Below are 19,601 nucleotides of genomic sequence, written 5' to 3'. Positions count from 1 at the left end.
TTTTGAGGATAATATATATATATATGCTTTTATTGGACTGGAAACGATTGTTATATTATCTCTATTATCATTAGATAGCTTCAGCTAACATTTAAGCACTTTAATTAGTCAGAAAGTGGTACAGACAGTAAAATGTTTTGGTTAAAAATGTAGTAAATATTGAATACAGGATAAGAATAGTAAATACAGGATAAGAAACAGGTAATAAAATGAGTTAAGTGTGGGGATGACTGTTAGGTTGGCTATAACAGAACACTCTGTAGTGTGTGGAAATTAAAACTTATTATAATCTCTTTAATGTTTATGCATTTTAATATTAATTTCAGATACAAATTGGCAAATTTCGTAACCATATCTGATTTTAAATTTCTGAATAGATAATCTTTTGAGCTGTATAGACAGACCCTGCTGTAATATAACTACAAAGTTTCACTAATTTAAAACCAATAGTTTAAGGTATTTTTATAGAGCTAACAAAACCTGATGGAAGTTTCTGATTAATCACTTCTAAGTGATTAATTTTAAAACTATTGACATAATGGTATATCTAAGTGCAAAATTTTTCAGAACAATTTTAAAAAAAGAACAACTAAAAATGGGAGGTTAATAAATACAAGATTAATACTAAAAGTTATTCCAGACATTGTTTAAAAATAAAAAAATCACATTCGTCTTGGATTCTTATAAAAAGTCCGATTTTCAGAAAATTTTACTCATGATTTTGTGAATTTAAAATTACCGTGTGAAAACAATAAACACAATAATTATATCTTTCAAAAGGTTGTAGGGTTATTTAATGGGCCAAATTTCTTCCAAAATTTACCCTGAATAGAATATATTAAATTTTAGATAACAGTAAAAAGTAGCTTATAAATATTTTATAATTTTAAGTTCATTGAAATTTTTTTAATGAAATCTGAAAAAGTTTTTGGCTATATTTTTCGATTTTAACTACTTTATGGAAATTTTTTTAAATCTTTAGTTAAGTTAGTACTATTTAATGAGCAATATTAAACTGAATTTTTATTATTGCAAATTGCAGACTTTGTTAACTTTTTAATCATTTTAATTTTGCAAATAATTCCTGTTTTTAAAATTAATTCGGGTCTTTTCTTAAGTAGACCAAGGTTGTTTTAAGCTAATGATCTCTAAATTAGTATTTTTCTCTCTAAATATAATCAAAATTAAGAAACAATTTTTTATTTATACACTGTTTATAAACAATTTATATAAAGAAAATTTTCAAATGACAGTTTTGTGTATAAAGTTGTTACATCTTATGCATTCAATCTTAAGAAAATCTAAGGCTGAACTTATATTTCTGTTTACGGGAAGCATTAAGAAGTAAATAAATACATTTAATGTAACTTTCATTCCAAAAATCTTAAACTAAAGCATAAAATGATTTTATACCTCATGTAGCACGTAGTATTTTTAATGATCTTCAATTTTATAACTCTTTGAAGTTTACTATAAAGGCAGAAGTTTTGCATTTCGCACGCAAATAGCTCATTTCATGTTTTCCATTTCATCAGTTTATTCTATATAGAGGTTTTAAGCTTCATGATATCTTAGTTTCTGTAGAAGATTTTTACCAAAGTACTGTTTATTTCTGAAAAATTATAGACATATTTACTCTACATTAAAGCTATATCTTAAACTCAGTTTTTTATTCCGAAGAAATACTATTTTTATAATGGAATTATATCACACTAAGCCATTTATCACACTTTCTAATTTACCATTTATGGAATGTGCTTTTTAACAACAAAACATAAACTCTGAAATGGAACTATTTTTTATAATTTAAAATCAATTTATGAAATCAGAAGAATACCATTTTGAAAAATAGAATGATATCTAAGCCATTTATCAAACTTTCTTATTTCTCATTCATGGAAAGTGCTTCTTAACAAAAGAATTAATTCTGAAATTGAAATATTTTTATAGTTTTAAACAAGTTTCGAAATCAGTGGAAATATCATTTTGAAAGGGAATCATATCACATGTATAAATATATTCTATGCCATTTATTAAACTTTCTTATTTATTTTTCGCAAAATGTACTTCTAAACAAAAACTTAACTCCGAAATGGAATCTATTTTCATGGTTAAAAATTAGTTTCGGAATCAGAAAAAATTCCATTTTCAAAATTGAATCATAGAGCGTGTGTCATCTAACGTAATCATATAACGTGTATCATATAATGGAATCATACAACGATAATATCATCTATATCTTGAAATGTTTATCTGATGTACATATTTATTTTATTTTTATGCTGTTTAACATTTGTATTTTTTCATTCAAATTTTTCATTTCAAATATTTCAAATGAAATATTTAAATGTTTAAAGAAGGCATTTAGAAGTATAGAAATGTACATTTATTTGCTAGAAAATGTCAATAATAAATATTCAGAATAGGCATTATGTTTAAATAATTATGATGCATAAATAATATATCTTAGAAGAAAAAAAAGCTCTTTTTTTAGCTTATATCATTTACTTATTTCAAAATAATACATATACTCTGAATAATAACTAGAGCATTCCCGATTGGCTACAGACTTTACAGAATCAGTAAATATATTCCAATTATATCATTAGTTATTCAATTATATTAAATTTATCAAAATTGTATTATCTAATTTAAAATAATATTCATTCCCTGGATAATGACAAAAAATTCCCAATTTGTTGCAGAATTCACAAAATTAGGGATTTATGTTTTCCTTATGCAATAAAAAATAAAAATAACTTTATCCATTGTGCTGACAACATCAGATACAGGTGCTCCTTATCAATTTGATATGAGAAAGAATTTGATCGAAACCATATTTATTCAAGCAGAATTAAACTTTTAAAAAAATAAGTAAATTAAATTTGGGATTATATCAAATATTCTTTTTTGGTACAATTTATTTGATACTTACGTTTATTTTTTGAGGATAAACAAATAAAAATTCAACTTTATATCTTATATATTATTTTAAATAGAAAGTCTAAAATATGCTTTCTAAATTAAGTTTTTTTATCCTTATATATGAAATTTGTGTATTTGCAAGCAAAAATTGTTTAATTTAGAATAAATAAATTTAAAGTTTTCTCTTTTATACTACACGTGTCGGCTCTTTTACATGCATAATTTTAACGTGAAGGTTTCATTTTTATCCCCATGTGTTGTTCTTATCCCCATGTTCATGTTTTGTTTTTATAGTTTTTATGTGTTTCTTAAGAAATTTTAATTTAACTTTGTAATTATCCCTGTGTATTTGTTTGTCTTTTTCAGCTGTTTAAACTATCTTGCTTGTTACGACCATAAATTTAGTTTTAGTCTATACTAATTTTCACTGCATTAATTTTTTTTATACTGTTATGTATGTTTCACCTATTCATTTAGAGTTTCAATAGCTTTTTTCTAAGATTTTGGGTCTGTCTTTACTTTTTTTCCATGTGCTGTTCTTTCTTCAAAGATTCTTGTTTGATATTTTTAATGTTAAATACGGTCATTTGAACATTTAATTGGAAATGAAAAAAGGGTTTTTCAGATTTTTTATAAAGCAAAATATTCAAAAAATTTTTACTATAATTCTGTAGCGTTCTTACTTTTAAATAATTCAAAACACTCTTCATTGCATTCATAACAGTAATTGACTTACAATTTTTGGTATAGATTTTATATTTATTGTTACTTTTGGAAAAAACTGTGCAGCCTTTCCAAGCAACAGCTTTATTTTTTTCTTTCTACTTTATTGAGCCCATGATTAATGTTTTTATGTGTCTCCCATTTTTATTATTGTTTTTCTTAGTTTAGTATATTAAATATCTTTCTCGGGCAGAGTTTTTAAATATAATTTTATTTATATTTTTAAAAAAAATAATTGAAGTGTATATAAACACTTTAAAGATTAATTTTATTCTTCTCAATAAAAGAAAACTTTCCATACAAATTCGACAAGTTTAAGATTTTAACTTTCAAAGCATTTTAAAGGAGGTAAATGAAGTGTATGTACTTTAATCTCTTTTTATTCCAGACAAAGAATACTTTAATCGTCTGGTTGGTGATGCTATCGATCATTCTTCTTTTAAAGTATGACATTAATTAAAAGCATCTCAATTGCTTAAAAACTTGCTCTTGAGATGGTTTCCTCAAACTGAAGAGCAAATACTCGAGATTTTCAGAAATCTTAGAGTATTAGATACGATAATTAAACATTTAATTGGAAATAAAAAATACTTCTCAGGATTTTAAGTCAGCAAAATAAGAAAATATTTTATGAAGTTCGAAAGGCTTCTTACGAGACTTTAAATGAAGTGTAAAATATGAGAATAAAACAATGATGATTAAGTTTCCATGAAAAGTGCAGTCATATGCAGAGAAATGGCTTTAGTCAAAACATAAAGTAATCACTAATTCAGGGCTTGCAGAATTTTTTTTTAATATGCAGTCAGATACAAAGAAACGGCTTTGTTCAAAATGTAAAGTAATCCCTAATTGAGGGTTGGCAGAGTATATTTTATAATCTTTGTACATACAGTACAGTAGTGCATGTACGTAGTATGTATGCATGATGTATTCTTGTTTGTAGTATGTATGAATCTATCCCAAGAGCATTGTAAGGTTGATTTTAAAGTAGCAGCAATCTTTATCACAAAACTCTAATAAGGTTTACAAATGCTTAGAAAATGGAAGCTTGAAAAAAATCTTATATTTAACTATACTAATTTACGCATAATGAGGTTCGCATTAATCTTGGATAAAGACCATTTTATATCAAGATTGAATCAAAAGCCGACCGGCCTGTGTAGGGGGGCAGGGAACTGTCCTTGCATCAGAAAGGTCCTGGGTTTGAATCGCGGGCAAGGCATGGACGTTTCTTTCTCGGTGTGTTCTATGTTCTTTCTCCTTTGTGTGTGAATGTGTGTGAATGTGATCCGCCCTGTAAACGGGTTGTGGTAGTGCGAATGGAGTGACAGAAGTCGAATTCCTGGCCATAGATGGCGCCACTGAAAAACAGAAACAATCGCACCCCCACTGCCTAAACAGGCATACGAAAAAAAAATTTGAATCAAAAACCGCGACCTATCATCATTTAAAAAAAATGTTGCGTATGAGAAATATTCAATATTTAATGAAATTCTGGAAGACATTTAAAAAATAAATATAATAAATAAATACCTATATTACCACTAAATATTTTTGACACCTCTGGGAGACGGAAGTACAGCAATATATTAGTAATCAACCATACGGTTTACAACAATATATTTAGTAATCTCTCTCTCTTTCTGCTATTTATTATTTCATTTCAATCTTTATTAGTTTAATATATATTTTATACCTTGTTTCAAGTGTAGTCAGTTAAATAAAGGTGATAAGTACTAATGCTTTTGAAGAAAAAACAGGTTATGGGCCATTTCTTAATTAGTTAAGGACCAAAAACAAAGATTAAGTTAGAAATAATTATGAAAGTTGTGGCTTTAGTGATTTTGGCTTAATATAGTTATCAAAAGTTTGTTTCCTTCTTTGAAGTAAATTTTATTAAAAACGGGTCTCAAAAGGAGTGGAAGCATAAACATTCTAAACCAGATGAGAATGCAATTTTTTGTAGGCATTTTTTTAAAAATTTTAATCGAATGAGATCATATTCAATTATATATTAGACCATATATATGAGACCATATTCCAATAGTTTCGAATTTTTGAGAGTGTTGTTCATAAATATGTTAATTCATGCATTTTTATGCATAAATATACATAACATCCTAAATATATAAAATATATAAAAGAATACAAAAGAAATCCCAAATATATAAACGAATACAAATGAATTTTTTATACTTAAAACCATTTTAACTAATTAACTTGATCTAATATCATTTGATTTAGCATAAAAAATATTTATGGACCTATACCGAGCATGTCTATACAGTAAAATTTCAACTATTTTTAATCATCAATTCATCGCTTGTGTTTGGTCTCTAGAATAACATTTAAAGTGAAAAAAATTGTTTTGTTTTGAAATTTTCTATATAATATTTTGTTTTTCTTTGCATAATTGTTTATTAAAAAGAATTTATTTATTTTCAGGTGACTAATTTTGATGTCGACTTATGAACTGCTTATTCCACAAAAGAAGCTTCAATTTAATTTAATTATAGAAAAAAAAATTGTAAGAAATTTGCATGTCATAGAAATAACATGAAAAATAACCGGCATTAGAATTTCCCAAGGCTGGTGAAAGACCATTAGAAATTTTTATGTTAAAAGAAATCACAGTATTGTTTATTTGCTTTTAAAGATAAAAAATGATTTATCACATTCTATTTTCCCTTCATACATATTGATTTTACTAGCCATGAATCTAAAGAGAATATATTTCGATTTAATCACTTAATGTTCGTCTTTCATTAAGCATCAAAAATGGAAAACATCAAATTGATTTATGTTTTTGTGAGTGGCATTTAAACAATTCGAGATGCTAAACGTGTCTGATCAAGAAACAAACTGTAGGTTCCTCGAGAACCTCAACTGCAGTGGGAAAAACTGCTCTTTTTCCGTTGTAAGTTGCAACGATACAAATTGGACCATGATCGAGCCAAATATTAACGATATGGAACCAGACCCCGAATATGAAGCGTTTCAGTTAAACAGTCGCTTCTGGATTCAGAGAGTTTTCGTACCCATTATCATGACTATCGGAGTGATTGGTAACACTGTGACTGTGTTCATAATGACACAAAGGCGCATGCGCAGCTCTACGAACTGGTATTTAGCGGCCCTAGCCATATTCGACGTAACGTACTTAGTGTTCTCATTCGCATTATCATTGCAGCACTATCCGCATATTCATGAACAAGAATACAATTTTTATTGGATATTGTGGCCTTACATGCTTACAATAACTGATGTATCGAGTAACTCTTCTGTGTGGATAACCGTCACATTCACTATAGAGCGTTATATCGCTGTATGTCATCCCATGAAAGGCAAAGTGATATGCACAGAATCTAGAGCTAAGAAAATGATAATGATAGTTTTCATCTTTTGTTTTTGTGTAACGTTGCCAACTGGATTTGAATGGAACACAATTGAAGTTATTGATACAATAACAAACACCACAAAAATTCAAGTGGTGTATTCAGACTTGGGAAACAATCCCGTTTATGTTCAGATTTATTATTGGGTGATCTCCGTTCTCTTCGTTTTTATTCCCTTGTTCTTATTGGCTGTTTTTAACGCATTTCTAATCAAATCAGTTCATTCTTCGAAAACGAGAAGGAAAACAATGACCAGAAAGCGAGAAGGAGAAAGCCAAGCGAGACAAGAAAGCAAAATAACTGTGATGCTCATTGCTGTAGTTATTTTATTTCTTGTGTGCCAGCTTCCGACAGCAATCACCCTTCTTTATAAAGCATTCCATCATATCAAAGACAGAAGCAATGAAGATCTTCTGTTGCGTGGTTTGGGCAATATATTCAACTTTCTGGTAGCAGTCAATGCCGCCGGAAACTTTGTTCTCTACTGTCTTTTGAGTCAAAAATACCGAAGGACATTCATCCTGATATTTTGTCCTTGCTTGAAAAGTAGGTTGACAAGACTCCACTCTGTGTGTCAGAACACAGGATACACAACCGTGGATGGTGAAAGTCCAGCAGCTTCAAGAAAATACAGTGTTCGTACCCCAGCATTATCAAAAACATGGGATGGAAACTCTACAGATTTGTCACAACAGAATATGGGAAACAAGCAGTACCGCAGGCAGCAGTCAGCGCCAGCAACTTCTATTCCCCGTCAACAGCAGTTAAGCTTTTCTAAAAATGTTGCTGTCTTTTCTGCAGATGACTCATTTCGATGTCATGAAGATACCAACGATAATAGATTGTTGCGAGGGTTCCGCTATCCTTGGACAAGAACCAAAGTGGCATCCGGTGTTAATGAAGAAGATAGAACTGGCCAGTTTATCCCCCTCAAATCTCCAACCAAAGATGTTGATTAAACTTTATATCTGTCAGGGTAAGTCTGAAATTATCTGCATATTTCCTAGAAAACGAGTTCGGCTTAAGTAGTGACTGACTACTGGGAGAGCAGACTTGGGTAAGGGCATATCGGAAGATCCCTGGAAAGTGTTTTATTCCTCCAATATGATTTTGAATGAAGTAGCTATATTATTAAAATGCGATAATAGTAAATATATTCTGGCAAATGTTGGAAAAGTTTTAGAAACATTGAATTAATGTTTGAAGTTTTGCCAATATTTAAGAGAGTTAAATATTGATGCTAATCTCCTTCAATGTGTCTCGCCTCTTGATTTTGTGCCATAACTGTACACAAAGACAACAAATGATAATCAAATGTATATATTAAGAAAGCCTACATCCAAACTAGGGGGAATCAGTTCCGTCACTGCTAGGCCGGAAGTGATTACAGCCTAGGTGAAGTCCAGTCCAGGAGGAGTAGGAAGTAAGTTATTCCTAGTAAATATCTGTCTAATGGTAGACTATCTTAATATATATGTTAAGTTTTCATCGATTTTCTTTACATAAAGCACTGGCACGAAATCAAGATGGCTTTATTTAAGTTGGGTACACTGTTGTGGAGAAGTTCTGACTAAAATTGGAAGCGTTTCAATAAATATTGAAAAGGTTAATATTGAAAGAGTTGCAATAAACCTTGAGGAAGTTCAAAGAGATATTATATGAGTTTAAATGAATATTGGAAGAGATTGAATATAAAATGAAAACTATCAATTAATGGGAAGAGGATTCCCGTAAATAACGACAGACGGTAATAGACGAAGGTAACGATAAAAAAACTGCTTTACGTGACTGAAAATAATCACGATAGCATTAGTATCTTTGTTCTGCTAAGGTACATATCGATTGGTGAGGTAACACTACAATGGTTCAGAGTGTTTTGTGGAATCTTTCAAATATTCCAGCCTTAATAATGCTCTCCAACTGACTGCAAAGCATTACTGACGCTATTTAACTCCTGAATAAGACGAGCGAAAATAATGAGGCTCCATTGTTTAAGCAAAGTTAACGTATTGTTGATATGAACAAGACGACCAATGTATGCAGATAATTTTCTACTTGCCCACTAATTGAATTGTAATTGTATTGCACATATGTATATGAATACTGTCAAGCACAATTTTTAAAGCCTATGCTGTTAAGCATTAAGGCTTATACACACTTGGTGCCAAAATACGTTTTTGGAAATAAGTTAAATTTCCGAGCTCTATTATAAATTTATTTTTCTCATACTGCCAACTGACTATTTTAGTTTTGGTCATTTTTTTATATAAATATTTGGAGTTTAAATTATCTGAAATTGGTTTCAATACTCAGATAGAACTAAAAATAATACCTGAATGAAGCTTCTAATGTACAGTGTGCAAGAATATAAACGGAATATCCTTCATAACTTTTGTCATATCCTTCATAACTAATGATCGGATCTTCACTTTCTAGGACTCAATCTTAATTATTTGAGGAGGTGACCTCAAATGTGCTATTCAATAAGCGCAGGCGATAATTTAAGTTAGGAAATTAGAGAAGAAAATGTACTTTCTCTGGATAAATATATCTTTTTCTTTCGATGGATTTGGATTTCAGACACCAAAAATATAGGGGTTACAACAATCTGAAAAATATGATCTCAATAGTTTAGTCAGGAGAGCTGTCTAAAGTTTGAACCCCTTTATTTTAATTAAATTTTTTGAAGTATTTCATTAAAATTTTTGAGCGAATTTAAATTTTTTTGCATACAATTTAAAAATTCGTTTGTCCAAAGATAATTCTATGCAAAAACAAAATTTTAGTAAATATTTATTATTTGTTAGTATTTTATTTAGTAATAATCGAAAAAAAAAATTTAAATTATAATGTATTAAATTTATTTGCATCATTTTAAGTGGCAAAATACGAAATTTGAGCAAAATCGATCGAATAGTTCCAGATTTTAAGCATCTGACTTTTTTGAAAATCAGTTTCTCAGGAACTATTCAGCCAATTTCGCTCAAATTTCGAATTTTGCCATTTGAAATTACATTCTTTCAAATGATTCAAAAATAGTATGCCTTACAGTTCAATTTTTTTCGACCATTATTAAATAAAATATTAAAAAATAATGGATATTTACTAAAAGTTATTTTTTGCATTAAATGTCTTCGGATAAACAAATTTTATAATTGAGCACAAAATTTTTTCAATTTTCTTAAAAGATTCTCTAGATATAGCGAACTACGCAAAAAATCAAATTTACATTACAGGACCCAGACTTTTGACTTCTCTTCTGACGAAACTATTGGGACCACATTTCCCAGATTGTGGCTGCCCTCAATCTGTATTTTGGGGGTCAGAAATCCAAATCCGTTGAAAAAAAGGTATGTTTATTCCGAGTAAGTCTGATCTTGAAATTTAAAATATCGACTGTACTATTTAAGCAGCATATTTGAGGTCACCTCCTCGTACCATTATAATTGAGTCATAGAACGTGAAGATCTGATCATTAGATCAAACGTTATTCAGGGTAGTCCTTTTTTTTGTGCACTGTACTTTAAATTTTTCTAAAAAACTAAAATTCTAATAAAAGCACATACATATAGTATATATTTTTATTAAACATCAATACTTATTTTCTGGCTTTCAACAATTTTTTATTTCTAATAAATAAACATAATGACTGAAAATGTAATGATTTTTTATTTAAAGTCAATAATTACTGTTATTGAATGATTAGTATATTTTAAAATTTAACTATTTTCCAAATATAAGATGAAATTACATTATTTCGTGATAAATTATAGAAATTTCTGACTTTAAAAGTTATCTAATATTAAATAGTTTTTAACACAAACCCTAATTTTCAGTATGCTAATTGTTATTTAATAGAAAGCTTTTCTTTCCTTTTTTAATTACAGGCTTTTATGTCTATAATTTCTATGTATACCCCAGATTTTTCCTGCAGTTTTTAAGGCAAATTAATTCATTATTGTAACGTTAACTGCTTTTTTCTTCTACATAAATTATACTGTTACATTCTCATGGTTTGCAATTCATATAAGGAATAAGTAGTATTTTTAAAAAAAATTATATTTTATTTTCTTATGATTTAATCTTCAATGTTAAGTAATATTGTTACGAATTTAAAAAATGAGCAAACAATATTTCCTTGCAGTAGGTGTTACCTGGTAATTGTATAAGTATGTTTCCAAGATGTTCTTGATGTTGAAAACAAACCTGTATAAACCTCTGTGGTTTTGTATCGTTTTAATGAATGTTCTAAAATTTATAAACATTTGCATTTTCTTAAAAATAAATAAAAATATCAGGTGAAGCAAAACCTCATGCTCGATAAAAAATTGCCTAAAATATTTTTTTGTTATTATACAATAATGTAACTAAAGGATAATTGAATGCCTGTAAATGACGTCATTGACGCATTTGTCGGTTCATCATGGCATTTGTCGAGTCAAAAACCAATCAAGTTCGACACACGTGCTTGACACGGGTACCCAATTAAATCTGATTTGAATCACGTGGTTAGGCATAATTACATCACATCTTCTCGAGTTGCAAGTACCCAAGAAAAGTACCTGGACCAATTAACTTAATTTAATGTCGAAATCAAAACCAAAAGAAGAAGAAACTGAAATATTTTTCTCAACTTATCATTTAACAGGTACTACAGAGAGTAAGACACTAGAATAAGCATCTGCAGTCACCTAATCAATTTAAGTAAAACACTTTGAACGACAGAAATATATTCTGACGAAAAAGTCAACAAAGTCAATAAAATATTTTCAAAAGAAATTCACAATTATAATAAGCGAATAAGGTATTAATATGAAGCAATATACAAATAAGAAATTAAATGTGTACGAAATGTCGGGAAACAGGGAAAGGGAATGAAGGATAATTCTTTATAATGAAGAAATAGTAATATTTATGTAACAGTGTTTTATTTTATTTGGTTTGATATCGAGTTTCGCCAATCACCTGATATTAATTTAATGTGGTGTGTGCAATGATGGTTTTAAAATAAATCGTCATAGCGAGTGTAATTAATTTTTAAAAAAATCAATTTTTCACGATAACAATTTATTTTGCCACCAATGCATGGAATCGGGCTAGACAATGCCTCTTTACCAGTAAAGTAGGAAATAATTAACATTTCGCTGATTGCCCAGTTATTTTATAGAATGACAAAAGATAAATGTATGAAACATTTAATATTTCAGACATTGCTAGGTGTTTTATAGAACTATTCCTGACAAGCCCACAGGAATTCTATACAATAACTAGGAAAAGTATAAGAAGATTTAAATATTTCATATTTCGTATAAAGTCCATTTGTCATTTTATACAAGGTATAGGCAATTTATTCAACAACTAGGCCATTTATGAAACCATTTTCTTTTTTTATAATTTACCAGGCATTCTATAAAATGAACAGGTTCTATAGATTACCGGCATTTCATGCATCAGCGGTAACTTAACGCTGAAACGGTTGAGGCTTATTTTGAATATCACAAAATATATTCACAACAGTGTCACATAACTTATTCATGTTTTAATGAAAAGAAAAGGATAACTAAAGAAAAAATTTAATGTTTTGTTTATTAAGTATTTAAAATTAGCTGACTGTTCCTTTCTACAAATTATATTTTAAAACTAAACTAAACTAAACTCAGTGGCGTGACAGCCCATAGAGGGCCAAGGCCTACTGTGCCCATCTCAGTTTTCTTGACCCTGGGCTCTGGGGTGCAGGAGCAGATGTTCCGGATAGGTGGTCAGCCGAACGCGGAACCCCCAGTGTTTATGCTTGGTACTCATTTATCGACCCACTGAAGGAATGAAAGGCTGAGTCAACCTTGCCCGGCCCGAGGATCGAACCAAGGACCTGTGGCACGACAGCGCAAAGCGCTACCGCTCAGTCACCGGGTGTTTAAATTATATTTTAACAAATGTTATATTTAAGCATTCTTTCATGAAAACAAAAGCTACGACAAGTATTTTGATCTGAATCCCTGTACATCCCAGAATTCCTGTACTTTATATTAATTTTCGGTTCATATAAAATCTACATTTCAAAATGTACATGAATGTAATTGCAGAATATAGTTGTTAACTGCAAAAGTTCTTTAATTTATATTTTTATTAGAATAAATAATATGCGTAAGGAAACTAATCGTCACCTTACACATATAATTTATTTTAAAACATTTTTACAAAGACCAGTATTTCTACATATGCATTTTATTATTATAATTACTTTTTTTTGTGATATCCAATCCATTAACGCAGAGTGGCACATAACAGTGTCACACTCTTTAAAAAAATAATGTTATTATTAAGTCTAAGGATTAGTGTTTTAAATTACACTCTTTGATTCTTTTTCTGCGACATAAAATGCCAATGTATATTAAAGGAATTATCTACGTATATTGAAACAAAAAGCCACTGTGAAAATCCAATTAACATATCAAATGGTCCTTAGGATGTTATGTTTTGTTTTTATTTATCTATGTTTATTTATTTTACTTACTATACAAAATCACTATGGTTACTGATTAATCAAGGATTGCTTGATAAAACAGCTGTTGAGTTTTGCTTACTATTACTAGTGACACAACGTAATAGTTCCCGAACAGATATGAAAAAAAAAATGATTTATCTTCTTTTTAAGAGATAAATAAACTGTTATTAAATTTTTCTGTTCCATTTACTGCATGTACTCGATGTTTTGGTATTTAAATATGATAGATGTTCTAGTTGTTTTCTAAACTTATATGGTTGCATTATTTTGACAAATTCTTTCATGAAGTCTGTGTTACATGTTATGTATCGGTGTTCATTAGTAATGGATATATAATACTTCGTTTCAATAGTAGTTATAACTAAAACCGAAGAATATGAAAAAATAAAATATTTATTCAAACGAAATTTTTTTTAAAGATTATAAAGTGTGCGTGAAATAAAGAAATGTAAAAAGGTTTTTAATCTATTCATTTCAATTTATTAAAAAATGTACGAAAATATATTTAAATGAAATTAATCTCTTGAAATTTTCTGAACATCTTTATTGTAGTAATATTTCAGAATATGTATTTTAATGTGAGAATAAAATATGTGATGTTGCCAACTGTATTCATTTTTTATCTTTATTAATATACTATTACACTAACATACATTTTTTTATTTAACTTGAAACGTATCAGGATGCTCTGTAACCACATTCCTTAATATGTACTTTTAAAATCCAAGTTAAGATTAAAGTAATAAAAATATGCATGTCAGGGGTTTTAAATTAACATTAAGAGATTCTCTTCATTTGCCCTTTGTATAAATACTTGAAATATGAATAAAACAAGATAAACATTATATTCTTGAAGAGAAATGAAATTACGTTAATGTTTTTTTTAAAAACATATTTAGAAAAATAGACTTATATTTGTTGAAATTTTAAAAAAATTTATGCTATGTTTAACTGATAGAAATTTGCTATGTTATTCTTAACGATAAATGTTAAAAAATTACCGTAGTTTTATAAAGAGTATTAACTATTTCTTTCCGAATAAAATACAACACTTTCATGGTTTAAAGCTGTTTTGAAGGAGATGTAGAAGTAATTTCAGTGGCAATTAAATAAGTTTTGGTCAAAAAGTATTTAATCGTTTTTTTAGCATTAACGCAAACTAGAGATTTAAAAATTTATTACTCACTCAATGAGTTAATGCCGGCTTTTTCTACATATTTTCTAATATTTCTCTATATTTACTCATATTCGTGGGTAATTGGAAGAATAAATTAATATTAATCAGTAGAGTATGCAAATTCTGAAATTTTACGAATCACTTAATTTTTTTTTTTTTTTAAAAATGTTATTCATTTTTGAATTTTCCTAATATGACATTATTCCCTTACGGCGAAATAAATTAAAGTACAATTACTATACATTTGGTAATACTATTTAAAAAAAACAACATAATTCTAGTTAATAAAAGCAAAATATACGGCATTTAAACCATTTATTTGGTAATTTTGCGTTCACATGGTAGCAGTTTATTGGAAATTCTGATTTTCAAAATTATATTTCTTATTACATAATTTTTAGTAAAATATACGGAATTGAGAAGAAAATTTGACCGAATAAATGATTTTCATGCCATGTTTTAAGGCATAATGATAAAGTTACCAAATTTTTCCACATTACCCAAGCTTTATCATGCTTTATAAAACAATATTTTATTATTAATCAAAACAAAATCACCACCAAAGCACATCGGTAACAATTACCGATAACCGAATCTTTTTTTTTTCGCTTCCATAGAACCAGAAAAAAGTAAATTTATCATATTTTGTTAGTTTCGTCTATATTTTTTCTCATTGAAGATTAAAGATGGTACATAAGAGTGATATTTACTTTTTTTTAATCTCACTTTCGCAGCATTTAATTACACACTTATATAATTTTTAACTTTTTCAAAACATTTACAAGTGAAAAAAAAAACATTTATTTTAAGTATAAGTAGCCATTTGACAAATATTATTCCCTCAACATTTTAATAACGAAGTATTAATAATGAAGGACATTTAAGGTGAGCTTTTTTAAATTTTCGTAAGTTAAATTCTTGCAAATAAATAATTTTTATCAAGAATTTATTGATTAAAGACAAGTAAATATTATTTCTTAGATTTTATGAAATTTCAATTAAAATAGTCAGGTATTAATCCTTTAAAATCAGAGACGTAATTAGTTAAATTGAAGTGTAAGATGACATTTTGACTGATGGATCCATTATCTCTGATTAAGGATATAGATTATCCCGTCAGGATACTGCCACTTACTGATTGGTAATTGATTTTCTGTAAAAAGGTAATCAATAACTTTTTCTCACATTTTTTGACAAATTTAGGCTTTAGTAATGAAATGAGATCCTGTGATTCAAAATAGCTTTTTGGCGCAAAAGATAAAAAAGTAGCTAAATATTGTTTAAAATTTTTTATTTTTATATATAATTTGGAATTTTATGTATTAAAAATTAGACTTAATTCTAAAGTAGCGTAGAAACAAATTTAGAGAAGTTTATATGTTACTTTATAAAATTCCGGTGTAATAAGGACTAACTCAAGGGAAGAAAATTTTGGAAACATTTTTACAAGTACTGATTTTCTTTTTATAAAGTTTATTATATTATGATTAAAGGATAATAATCTTAAGTTTGGGAATTTAAAATTCGTGAACAATGAACATGAGAACAATTTATTGGGAATAATAGTTGGTATTAAAAAGTTTTAATACTAGAATTTAATAAATTTTAAAGCTTTGAAATTGAAATGCAGTTTGACGAATAAAAGTTCACTTATTAATATTTAACATTATATAACTTCTCTCAACTCTCTTCAGTTTTCGAAAACTTATGTTAGCTTACATATTTGTTTCCAGTACGTTTTACTTCTGCTCTTAAACTACAAGTTTCGAGAGCCTTAAGAATTATTAATTTTTTCTAGTAATTTCATTTGCTTCTGCGTTTTTTTAATACTTTTTTTCATGACCGTCGTTGAGCAGCCGACCTAATCTTATGGGTTTATGATTACCAATGCTCAACTCCGGAAGCCATGTAATTTTGAACCCAATCCAGAAGACAAGGGAACACCTGGACGAGTATTGGGAGAAATTTTGCCTTCGTAGAGGTCTTCTTGAAGGAGCTAACCCGCATTTGATTTGCGTTACATGGAGAGAAAGACCACGAGAACCTCCCAAGGTTAGTCTGACGGCAAGGGGACACTAACCCATGATCCGCCTACCGCTGAGGATATTTCCCGTCAGCACTGTGGTTGGAGCAAGCCGGATGCGTAATTCGTATCGACTGGGATTCGAACCCGGTCTGCCTCATTGGAATACGGACGCTCTGTCCCCTGAGCCATCACTGCTCTTTTTTGATACTTTGCAAAAATGAAGTTTCTGTGGTTGCGCTCATTTTAAACTATAACAATAGTTTTGATCAATGAAATTTCACAAATTCGATACCGTGCCCGAACTACATAACGCCTGAAAGAGATGATTGGTTACGAACCATTATTTGAAAATTAGACAACTACTGAAAAAAATCGCTATTTAAATCGTTTACGACCCGTTGAGTTATTAGCAAACATACATACATACAGATTTTCACTTTTATATGTACAGAGAAAAGAAAATTTGTAATTTGAAAATTTATTTTGAAAATAAGAATTAATTCGTATAAAATGCTTATTTATTTATTTTGCAAAAAACATTTTTATAATGAAACTGATTATCTGAAAAAGTCAGTTAAATTTCATTTAATATATTTATGCGTTGTTTAGAGACAATAAGTATTGGCAAAAATCTATGCTGTTTTGTTAAAAAAACAATATTTTATTATCTTTTGTTTTGTTTTTGTATGGTTATTGATATAGGATCTAAAATCATCCTTTTCTGGCGTATTTAACTTTTATCAGGAAGTGGATGACCAAAGATGATTTATCATTGAGCGGAAGTAATTTCTTTGACTCAATAATCTGCTAAGTGCATCGCTGATGGTGGGTTAAATATGTGATTTCTCTTTTATTTACCATTAACTATATAACTGAATAAAAATATAAAAATGGCGCATATATAATGTACTAACTACTCTGGAGTATAGTATATACAATGAGGAACAAAAATACAAACTGAAAAACAAAGAATTAAAATAGACAAAAAGTTATCAAATATATAAAATTAAAACTAATTAGAAAATTTTCTAACTGACAATATAACTTTAAAGAAACGGGTAGGTGCTTTTTTATCGTTTATTAGCCATATAATCACATTAAAATACATTAAATTACTGGAGTGAACGCGAACATTTAGAGTTAACTAGTACTTACTAATGTTTGGAACTTAATGAAAATTAAATGTGAAACACTCTACATCACTTTTGATCCTAATGATAGGATTTTCACGTAATAAAAACTCAATCTTAATCATTTGAGGGTCCAACTAAAATACCTCTATTTCACAATTATAGAAAATGTTTTAAGTTACGATATAAAACTTAAAAAAGTTTTTTTCTGAATAAGCATTGCACATGCCCCCATATTTTAGGGGTCAGAAATCCAAATCCTTTGAGAAAATGTTATATTTTTCAGAGGAAGTACATTTTTCAGTCTGATTTCGTAACTTAAAATATAGCCAGCACTACTTATTTAGCATATTTAAAGTCAGGGCTTTGAATGAATAAAATTGAACCTTAGTACCTGAAAATCCGTTCATTAGATTAAAAATTATTCATGGTGATTCGTAGTTTCGCTCACTGTACATATTGGCGAATAAAAACCGAACAAGCATATAACTATTTGAAAAAAAATTCAAACTGAACAGTTTCAAGAAATTACTAGACCAATCGATTTTAATGTAACAGAACATGAGATAGAGTGAATTTTAATCCATTATTTCCTAAAAAACGTATACTTCACAATCAAAATCACATATTTTTAATTTAAAACTATATTTTTATTAGCTCCGTTTTTTACAGCATGAAAATACACTATCTGGCCATTAATGACCGGACACCCCTCATTTCGGATACATGAGTTGCTAATATCAAGTCAGTAGGGCGTAGGGCCGCCATGCGCCCGAATCACAGCTTCTAACCCTTCTAGGAAGGCTATCTACTAGGTGTTGGTACACGGCGGCAGGTATTGCGCGCCATTCCTCCTGTAACATGGCGAAGAGTTGAGTGGTGATTTTGTGGCGCTGTGATCTGGCCCTCAACCGGCGCTCCAACTCATCCCAGAGATGCTCAATTGGATTGATGTCGGGACTTTGGGATGGCCAGTCAAGCTCTTGCACCCCCATTTCATCAAACCAGTCCGTGATGGCATGTGCTTTATGAATGGCAGCGTTATCGTGTTGAAACACAAACGGGCCATTACCGAACTGTTGCCACAAAGTGGGAAGCGCGGAATTGTTCAGGATGTCTCTATACCATTCTGTGTTCAGGGTTCCACGCACTAACACCAAGGGTCCAAGGCCAAACCATGAGAAACAGGAACACATCATAATTCCTCCACCGCCTAACTTCACAATGGGGACAATGCACTCCGGTACGTACCGTTCTCCGGGCATTCGCCAGGTCCTCCCTTTCCGCCTCATTCACCTCTCGCCGTTCACTCATTTTCACTGTTTACGCTCGTATGGCCGTTGCCTGGCTGCAAATGGTCTTTCCCCCACCACAGGTTCCGTATTTATTCCACCAGGACGAGTCCACCTGCCTTTCAAGGGGTGTCCGGTCATTAATGGCTAGATAGTGTACATTGAGATACATAATTTTTAATAATAATTATGAAGAAGATTTAATTAGAAGGTGCCAATTTTATGAAGACGGAATGATAGGAATATTCAGAGTGCCATTTATTATTGGTGAGATGGTGGAATATCAAGGTATGGGTGGAATTTGTATCGTATAGTGGGCCAGTTGAAGAATTGTAATGAAAACAGAAGATGATGAATATAATAGTTGAGCCGGATCAGAATTTAATAAAAAGGCTTTTGTTTTATGTATAGTATTTGTAGAGCTCGAG

General features: G+C 29.5%; 1 protein-coding gene across 2 annotated transcripts in view; it reads left to right on the top strand.

Moving 5' to 3' along the window:
• LOC107448206 (FMRFamide receptor) overlaps positions 1 to 14,159 on the top strand; it is a 100,913-nt gene extending 86,754 nt beyond the window's left edge. For both annotated transcript variants that reach the window (XM_016063323.3, XM_016063322.3), the window contains one exon: positions 6,094 to 14,159. In XM_016063323.3, coding sequence (XP_015918809.1) covers positions 6,482 to 8,002 — 1,521 coding nt within the window. In that variant the 5' untranslated portion in view covers positions 6,094 to 6,481 and the 3' untranslated portion in view covers positions 8,003 to 14,159. The remainder of the gene's footprint in view (positions 1 to 6,093) is intronic.
• The last annotated feature ends 5,442 nt before the right edge of the window (positions 14,160 to 19,601 follow it).

Source organism: Parasteatoda tepidariorum, chromosome 6 (assembly GCF_043381705.1).
Source record: "Parasteatoda tepidariorum isolate YZ-2023 chromosome 6, CAS_Ptep_4.0, whole genome shotgun sequence".
Taxonomy (NCBI): Eukaryota; Metazoa; Arthropoda; class Arachnida; order Araneae; family Theridiidae; genus Parasteatoda; species Parasteatoda tepidariorum.
Note: the sequence above shows the minus strand (reverse complement) of the source record. Positions and strands in the feature narration are given on the sequence as shown.